This window comes from Nerophis ophidion, linkage group LG12 (assembly GCF_033978795.1).
Source record: "Nerophis ophidion isolate RoL-2023_Sa linkage group LG12, RoL_Noph_v1.0, whole genome shotgun sequence".
Classification (NCBI taxonomy): domain Eukaryota; kingdom Metazoa; phylum Chordata; class Actinopteri; order Syngnathiformes; family Syngnathidae; genus Nerophis; species Nerophis ophidion.
Window position 1 is genome coordinate 7,832,273 of NC_084622.1, and position 10,000 is coordinate 7,842,272.

The following is a 10,000-nucleotide window of genomic DNA, read 5'->3' on the forward strand; positions in this document are numbered from 1 at the left end:
GCTCCCCTCGCTTCCCAGGGGGTGGAACAAGTGGGATGGGTCAAATGCAGAGGACACATTTCACCACACCTAGTGTGTGTGTGACAATCATTGGTACTTTAACTTTAACTTTACATGTCAACCTGCAATTTTCGGTGAGAAAATTGTGGTAATATGTCGCATGTTACTGGAGACATCAGCGGAGCTTCCGTCCTGCTGCAGCTGCCGTGACTTCCCTCAGAGACTCTGGCATCAACACACCCGTGGCCACACCCCTCCGACTTTCAGGTACTATTTAATCTTACTAAAACACTAGGAACACAATAGGCGGATAAGGGATTTTGCAGAATTATCCCAGTAAATGTGTCTAATAACATCTGAATTGCTCTCACTGCAATCGCCTTTTTTTTTTTGTAGTCCTTCACTCTAAAATTCCTCATCCACGAATCTTTCATCCTCGCTCAAATTAATAGGGAAATTGTCGCTTTCTCGGTCCTAATAGCTCTATGATTGTAAACAATGTGAGGAGCCCTACAACCCGTGACGTCACGCGCACATCGTCTGCTACTTCTGGTAAAGGCAAGGCTTTTTTGTTAGCGACCAAAAGTTGCGAACTTTATCGTCGATGTTCTCTACTAAATCCTTTCAGCGAAAATATGGCAATACTGCGAAATGATCAAGTATGACACATAGAATGGACCTGCTATCCCCGTTTAAATAAGAAAATATAATTTCAGAAGGCCTTTAAACTACTGTCTTTTTGAAAGCAAGGATCCTGCCAGTAGCATATGCTTGTCTCAAAGATTAAGCCATGCAAGTGCAAGTGCAAACGAGTTTGACAGTAGTATTTGTACCAATTTATGGTACAAATATATACTATCAGCATAATACAGTCATCCCACAAGTTAATCATCACACTATATATATTTAATTATTTACATAATTTACAATCTGGGGGGTGGCATGAGGAGCTTTAAGTTGAGTGATTGATTGATTGATTGATTGAAACTTTTATTAGTAGATTGCACAGTACAGTACATATTCCGTAAGATTGACCACTAAATAAGTTGACCACCCGAATAAGTTTTTCAACTTGTTTAAGTCGGGGTCCACTTTAATCAATTTATGGTACAAATAGTTCTGACAAAGCAAAGTATATTTTTCATGAAAATATGAATTATAGATTGACATATATAGCCAATTATTTGCGCACTATTGACAAGTGATGTACAGAAAACTTGACCAGGGGAAAAATACTTGGATCACCAAAAACCACGTTACCCAACCCAACAACTTGAGGGTTCTAGGTTCGATCCCCGCTTCCGCAATCTTAGTCACTACCATTGTGTCCCTGGGCAAGACACTTTACCCACCTGCTCCCAATGCCACCACACTGGTTTACATGTAATTTAGATAGTGGGTTTCACTATGTAAAAGCGCTTTGCGTAACTAGAGAAAAGCACTATATAAATATACTTTACTTCACGTCCCACATCTGTAGGTCATTTAGTGAGTCATGAGTCAATTTGTTTCTTAGCTTCTTAGTTTTAAATTAGTTTTTTGGCTGGTAATATAAGTTAGTACATTTATTAATTAGTGTGCTGTGTTATGTTCTCAGTTTGTCAGTTGCTATGTTTGTAGATGACTTAGTTTGTTATTTTGAGTTGCTAAGTTTGAATAATGTGTAGGACTCTCTGCTGTACCAGTTGTTATTGTGACTTTCTTCTGCAGTTAAACGTCACAGCAGCATGGGTCTCCGGCATGTCTGTAGTTGAATGCGTTTTCTCAAATAGCAGCGTACATGTAGACATTTGCTTTGTATCTCCGAGCAACATCCTGGCCCCTCACTGTGCTCAGGCAGATGTTCAGGCCTCTCATTATGCTTTTCGAGTCCGCCGCCTCCTCCGTGTCATTAAAGAAGACAGCATGAAGGTGCTCTTCTCCCCCAACTCATGAGGGTTTCGCTGATAAACATCAGTCTGGACATCACATCATCATCTTTTGTCCTGTTGAATATCTCTGAAGCAGAGCTTTTCATGTTCTCTCATACCATGCCAGAGGGGCGCCGTGAAGGGACTTTGCAGATTCCTGCTTATGTTGCCTCAAACTTGGAACTTTCCAATGAGGGGGCATTGAACCCGCACCAGCTGTGTGAACTACACGGCCACGGCGGTTGTAAAAGTAAAAAAAAATATATGAATACATGTTTATAGTCCATAAACAGCCCTTGAAAACATCACTGGTGGCAAGGGAACTTTTTTATAGTAGCACATGTTGCGTCCGTAAAAGAGTAACACTGCGACCCTCAACTCTCTCTCTAAAAAGCCTATATATACATATATACTCACTGTATATATATACATACGTATGTATATATATATATATATATATATATATATATATATATATATATATACGTATGTATATATCTATATATAAATATATTTATGAATATATATATATATATATACGTATGTATATATATATATATATATATATATATGTGTATGTATGTATGCATATATACATATTTGTATGTAGGTATGTTTGTATATATGTACTATATGTATGTATACATGTATGTAGGTATGTATACATGTATGTAGGTATCCATCCATCCATCCATCATCTTCCGCTTATCCGAGGTCGGGTCGCGGGGGCAGCAGCCTAAGCAGGGAAGCCCAGACTTCCCTATCTCCAGCCACTTCGTCTAGCTCTTCCCGGGGGATCCCGAGGCGTTCCCAGGCCAGCCGGGAGACATAGTCTTTCCAACGTGTCCTGGGTCTTCCCCGTGGCCTCCTACCAGCTGGACGTGCCCTAAACACATCCCTAGGGAGGCGTTCGGGTGGCATCCTGACCAGATGCCCGAACCACCTCATCTGGCTCCTCTCGATGTGGAGGAGCAGCGGCTTTACGTTGAGCTCCTCCCGGATGGCAGAGCTTCTCACCCTATCTCTAAGGGAGAGCCCCGCCACCCGGCGGAGGAAACTCATTTCGGCCGCTTGTACCCGTGATCTTATCCTTTCGGTCATGACCCAAAGCTCATGACCATAGGTGAGGATGGGAACGTAGATCGACCGGTAAATTGAGAGCTTTGCCTTCCGGCTCAGCTCCTTCTTCACCACAACGGATCGATACAACGTCCGCATTACTGAAGACGCCGCACCGATCCGCCTGTCGATCTCACGATCCACTCTTCCCCCACTCGTGAACAAGACTCCTAGGTACTTGAACTCCTCCACTTGGGGCAGGGTCTCCTCCCCAACCCGGAGATGGCACTCCACCCTTTTCCGGGCGAGAACCATGGACTCGGACTTGGAGGTGCTGATTCTCATTCCGGTCGCTTCACACTCTGCTGCGAACCGATCCAGTGAGAGCTGAAGATCCCGGCCAGATGAAGCCATCAGGACTACATCATCTGCAAAAAGCAGAGACCTAATCCCGTGGCCACCAAACCGGAACCCCTCAACGCCTTGACTGCGCCTAGAAATTCTGTCCATAAAAGTTATGAACAGAATCGGTGACAAAGGACAGCCTTGGCGGAGTCCAACCTTCACTGGAAACGTGTCCGACTTACTGCCAGCAATGCGGACCAAGCTCTGACACTGATCATACAGGGAGCGGACTGCCACAATAAGACATTCCGATACCCCATACTCTCTGAGCACTCCCCACAGGACTTCCCGAGGGACACGGTCGAATGCCTTCTCCAAGTCCACAAAGCACATGTAGACTGGTTGGGCAAACTCCCATGCACCCTCAAGAACCCTGCCGAGAGTATAGAGCTGGTCCACAGTTCCTCGACCAGGACGAAAACCACACTGTTCCTCCTGAATCCGAGGTTCGACTATCCGGCGAAGCCTCCTCTCCAGTACACCTGAATAAACCTTACCGGGAAGGCTGAGGAGTGTGATCCCACGATAGTTGGAACACACCCTCCGGTCCCCCTTCTTAAAGAGAGGGACCACCACCCCGGTCTGCCAATCCAGAGGTACCGCCCCCGATGTCCACGCGATGCTGCAGAGTCTTGTCAACCAAGACAGCCCCACAGCATCCAGAGCCTTAAGGAACTCCGGGCGGATCTCATCCACCCCCGGGGCCTTGCCGCCGAGGAGCTTTTTAACTACCTCAGCGACCTCAGCCCCAGAAATAGGAGAGTCCACTACAGATTCCCCAGGCACCGCTTCCTCAAAGAAAGACGTGTTGGTGGGATTGAGGAGGTCTTCGAAGTATTCCCTCCACCGATCCACAACATCCGCAGTCGAAGTCAGCAGAACACCATCCGCACCATACACGGTGTTGATAGTGCACTGCTTCCCCTTCCTGAGGCGCCGTATGGTGGTCCAGAATCGCTTCGAAGCCGTCCGGAAGTCGTTTTCAATCAGCCGCCTCGACAATAGAGGTTCGGAACATGGTCCACTCGGACTCAATGTCCCGCACCTCCCTCGTGACATGTTCAAAGTTCTCCCGGAGGTGTGAATTGAAACTCTCTCTGACAGGAGACTCTGCCAGACGTTCCCAGCAGACCCTCACAATGCGCTTGGGCCTGCCAGGTCTGTCCGGCATCCTCCCCCACCATCGCAGCCAACTCACCACCAGGTGGTGATCGGTAGAAAGCTCCGCCCCTCTCTTCACCCGAGTGTCCAAAACATAAGGCCGCAAATCCGATGACACAACTACAAAGTCGATCATGGAACTGCGGCCTAGGGTGTCCTGGTGCCAAGTGCACATATGGACACCCTTATGTTTGAACATGGTGTTTGTTATCGACAAACTGTGCCGAGCACAAAAGTCCAATAACAAAACACCACTCGGGTTTAGATCCGGGCGACCATTCTTCCCAATCACGCCTCTCCAGGTTTCACTGTCGTTGCCAACATGAGCGTTGAAGTCTCCCAGTAGGACAAGGGAATCACCCGGAGGAGCACTTTCCAGTACTCCCTCAAGTGTACCCAAAAAGGGTGGGTATTCTGAACTGCTGTTTGGTGCGTAAGCACAAACAACAGTCAGGATCCGTCCCCCCACCCGAAGGCGAAGGGAAGCTACCCTCTCGTCCACTGGGTTGAACTCAAACGTACAGGCTTTGAGCCGGGGGGCAACCAGAATTGCCACCCCAGCCCGTCGCCTCTCGCTGCCGGCAACGCCAGAGTGGAAGAGGGTCCAGTCCCTCTCGAGAGAACTGGTTCCAGAGCCCTTGCTGTGCGTCGAGGTGAGTCCGACTATATCCAGCCGGAACTTCTCTACCTCGCGCACTAGCTCAGGCTCCTTCCCCCCCAGTGAGGTGACGTTCCACGTCCCAAGAGCTAGCTTCTGTAGCCGAGGATCGGACCGCCAAGTGCCCTGCCTTCGGCTGCCGCCCAGCTCACAATGCACCCGACCTCTATGGCCCCTCCTATGAGTGGTGAGCCCATTGGAGGGATGACCCACGTTGCCTCTTCGGGCTGTGCCCGGCCGGGCCCCATGGGAACAGGCCCGACCACCAGGCGCTCGCCATCGTGCCCCAACTCCGGGCCTGGCTCCAGAGCGGGGCCCCGGTGACCCACGTCCGGGCGAGGGAAATCTGGGTTCATTTCGTTGTAATTCCATAGAAGTCTTTGAGCTGCTCTTTGTCTGATCACTCACCTAGGACCTGTTTGTCTTGGGAGACCCTACCAGGGGGCATGAAAACCCCCAGACAACATAGCTCCTAGGATCATTGGGACACGCAAACTCCTCTACCACGGTAAGGTAGCAGCTCAGAGAGGAGGTATGTAGGTATGTATACATATATGTATGTATGTATGTATTCATATATTTATGTATATATACATATATTTATTTATTTGGGGTGGTATAGCTTGGTTGGTAGAGTGGCCATGCCAGCAACTTAAGGGGTTGCAGGTTCGATTCCCGCTTCTGCCATCCTAGTCACTGCCGTTGTGTCCTTGGGCAATACACTTTACCCACCTGCTCCCAGTGCCACCCACACTGGTTTGAATGTAACTTAGATATTGGGTTTCACTATGTAAAGCGCTTTGAGTCACTAGAGAAAAAGTGCTATATAAATATAATTCACTTCACTTCACTTATGTATATCTACATATATGTATGCATACATATATGTATGTATATACATACAGTATATGTATGTGTATGTATATATGTATATACATATGTATATACATATGTATATATATATATATTTATTGGCTGGTAATAAAGGGGGGGTTGCCCACATCTGAGGTTCTCTCCAAGGTTTCTCATAGTCAGCATTGTCACTGGCGTCCCACTGGATGTGAATTCTCCCTGCCCACTGGGTGTGAGTTTTCCTTGCCCTTTTGTGGGTTCTTCCGAGGATGTCGTAGTCGTAATGGTTTGTACAGTCCTTTGAGACATTTGTGATTTAGGGCTATATAAATAAACATTGATTGATATATATATATACATATATATATATATATATATATATATATATATATATATATATATATATATATATATATATATATATATATATATGTATTTATATATGTTTAAATGTGCTTTTCTTCCAGTGTAACGCCACCTGTGGAGCCGGAGTGAGAAGCAGGGAGGTGGACTGCATGGAGCCGGGGATGAAGGCCGTGCAGACGGATTACTGCGAGCCGTCACTCAAACCGCCGTCGCATCAACCTTGCCAAGAAGAGCCGTGTCGCTACCTGTGGGCCACAGGGGAATGGTCACAGGTTAGCATACTTGCCAACCTTGAGACCTCCGATTTTGGGAGGCGGATGGCGTGTTTGGGGCTGGGGCGTGGTTGGGGGTGTGATTAAGAGGGTAGGAGTATATTTACAGCTGTTGTGTGCGCAGTTGTGCACTGCACTCTCTAAAACCCGTAGATGTTATTGTCACATATGCATGAGTGATTGATTGAAACTTTTATTAGTAGATTGCACAGTACAGTACATATTCCGTACAATTGACCACTAAATAAGTTGACCACCCGAATAAGTATTTCAACTTGTTTAAGTCGGGGTCCACTTTAATCAATTTATGGTACAAATATATACTATCAGCATAATACAGTCATCCCACAAGTTAATCATCATACTATATATATTTAATTATTTATATAATTTACAATCTGGGGGGTGGCATGGGGAGCTTTGAGTTGAGTTTATACCAAAATGGATACATGGATGATATAGCAGAGGATTGGGAGAATGTCATGTGGTCAGATGAAACCAAAATAGAACTTTTTGGTATAACCTCAACTCGTCGTGTTTGGAAGAAGAAGAATACTGAGTTGCATCCCAAGAACACCACACCTACTGTGAAGCATGGGGGTGGAAACATCATGCCTTAGGGCTGTTTTTCTGCTAAAGGGACAGGACGATTGATCCGTGTTAAGGAAAGAATGAATGGGGCCATGTATCATGAGATTTTGAGCCAAAACCTCCTTCCATCAGTGAGAGCTTTGAATGAATGACCAAATACTTATTTTCCACCATAATTTACAAATTAATTTTTTTAAAATTTCTACAATGTGAATTCCTGGATTTGTTTTTCACATTCTGTCTCTCACAGTTGAAGTGACATATGATGAAAATTACAGACCTCTCATTATTTTAAGTTGGAGAACTTGCACAATCGGTGGCTGACTAAATACTTTTTTGCCCCACAGTATATTCGCAAGGCCATTTTCAAGAAGAATATTTAAATAGCTCAGTTGTTGTGGCGATCCAAGGGGGAAATAATCGCATTTTCAACTCAAATAAGCGGAGGACGAGGGGTATCACTGGCTTATACGGCGTCAAATCGGTTCTATAAATTGTGAGTTCAAATATTTAATTTTTTCACTTTTAATATGTTTTTTGCAATTTTAATTTTGACGGTACCATATAATATATTTTTTAATTGCTGGTGCGTTTCAATTTTTTTTAAATGCGCCAGAAAATAAACGGTTTTGTACACTGTTGATATGATTGAATGCGCAGTAAATCTGTTTCTGTATGGTATTTTTCCAGCAATGTTATTGTGGTTATGTGATATAAATGATGGTATTTTGAGAGGTTATTATTAAAGTCGGACATCACTGAAGGCCTAGGTGGGAAACTGCACGAATGTACAAAACATTAAATTAGACACGTGGGGCTTCACGATGGAAGAGGGGTTAGTGCGTCTGCCTCACAATACGAAGGTCCTTAGTAGTCCTGGGTTCAATCCCGGGCTCGGGATCTTTCTGTGTGGAGTTTGCATGTCCTTCCCGTGACTGCGTGGGTTCCCTCCGACTACTCCGGCTTCCTACCAGCTCCAAAGACATGCACCTGGGGATAGGTTGATTGGCAACACTAAAATTGGCCCTAGTGTGTGAATGTGAGTGTGAATGTTGTCTGTCTATCTGTGTTGGCCCTGCGGTGAGGTGGCAACTTGTCCAGGGTGTACGCCGCCTTCAGCCCGATTGTAGCTGAGATAGGCACCAGCGCCCCTCGCGACCCCAAAGGGAATAAGCAGTAGAAAATGGATGGATGGATGAACACATGTGGTAAACCTGTTGTGACTTCACCTAACTTCCAAAATATGCATGTTTTAATGCTTTGCATCAAAGCCATGGAAAGCAGAGCAGAACAAAACATTGATTTTGTGGCACATTTATATTTGCAAGGCCATTTTCCAGAAGGATATTTAAATAGCTCAGTTGTTCCAACGATGGAAGGGGGAAATGTTGTGTTGGGATAGAAGCTGTGCCAGCAACCCGAGGGTTCCTGGTTCAATCCCCTGCTTCTACCAATCTAGTCACGTCCGTTGTGTCCTTGAGCAAGACACTTCACCCTTGCTCCTTATGGGTCATGGTTAGGGGCTTTGCATGGCAGTTCCCGCCATCAGTGTGTGTGTGAATGTGGAAATAGTGTCAAAGCGCTCTGAGTTCCTTAAAAAAAGGTAGAAAAGCGCTGTACATGTACAAACCCCGTTTCCATATGAGTTGGGAAATTGTGTTAGATGTAAATATAAACGGAATACAAGGATTTGCAAATCATTTTCAACCCATATTCAGTTTAATATATGCTACAAAGACAACATATTTGATGTTCAATCTGATAAACTTTTTTTTTTTGGGGAAATAATCATTAACTTTAGAATTTGATGCCAGCAACACGTGACAAAGAAGTTGGGAAAGGTGGTAATAAATACTGATAAAGTTGAGAAATGCTCATCAAACACTTATATGGAACATCCCACAGGTGTGCAGGCTAATTGGGAACAGGTGGGTGCCATGATTGGGTATAAAAGCAGCTTCCATGAAATGCTGAGTAATTCACAAACAAGGATGGGGTGAGGGTCAACAATTTGTAAGCAAATGGTTGAACAGTTTTAGAACAACATATCTGAGAAAGGAAAAACTTCAGAGAATCTGGAGAAATCCCTGCACGTAAGCGATGATATTACAGACTTTTGACCCCTCAGGCGGTACTGCATCAAAAACCGACATCAGTGTGTCAAGGATATAACCACATGGGCTCAGGAACACTTCATAAAACCACTGTCAGTAACTACAGTTGGTCGCTAAATATGTCAGTGCAAGTTAAAACTCTACTATGAAAGCCAAACCCATTTATCAACATTATCCTGAAACGCCTTCGGCTTGGCTGGGCCCGAGCTCACCTAAGATGGACTGATGCAAAGGGGAAAGGTGTTCTGTCGTCTGACGAGTATAAATTTCAAATTATATTTGGAAACAGAGGATGTGGTGTCCTCCAGAACAAAGAGGAAAATAACCATTAGGATTGTTATAGGTGCAAAGTTCAAAAGCCAGCATCTGTGATGGTATGGGGGTGTATTAGTGCCCAAGGCATGGGTAACTTACACATCTGTGAAGGCACCATTAATGCTGAATGGTCCATACAGGTTTTGGAGCAACATATGTTGTCATTCAAGCAACGTTATCATGGACACCCCTGCTTATTTCAGCAAGACAAGTGTTACAACAGCATGGCTTCGTAAAAAAAGAGTGCGGGTATTTTCCTTGCCCGCCTGCATTCCATACCTGTCTCCTATTAAAAAT

At 45.0% G+C, this 10,000-nt stretch overlaps 1 protein-coding gene across 1 annotated transcript in view; it reads left to right on the top strand.

Annotated features, from left to right (window-relative positions):
- Positions 1-10,000, top strand: part of LOC133562925 (A disintegrin and metalloproteinase with thrombospondin motifs 20-like) — a 454,296-nt gene that overhangs the window by 413,693 nt on the left and 30,603 nt on the right. Inside the window, exon 31 of the mRNA XM_061916762.1 lies at positions 6,513-6,683. Coding sequence (XP_061772746.1) covers positions 6,513-6,683 — 171 coding nt within the window. The remainder of the gene's footprint in view (positions 1-6,512; positions 6,684-10,000) is intronic.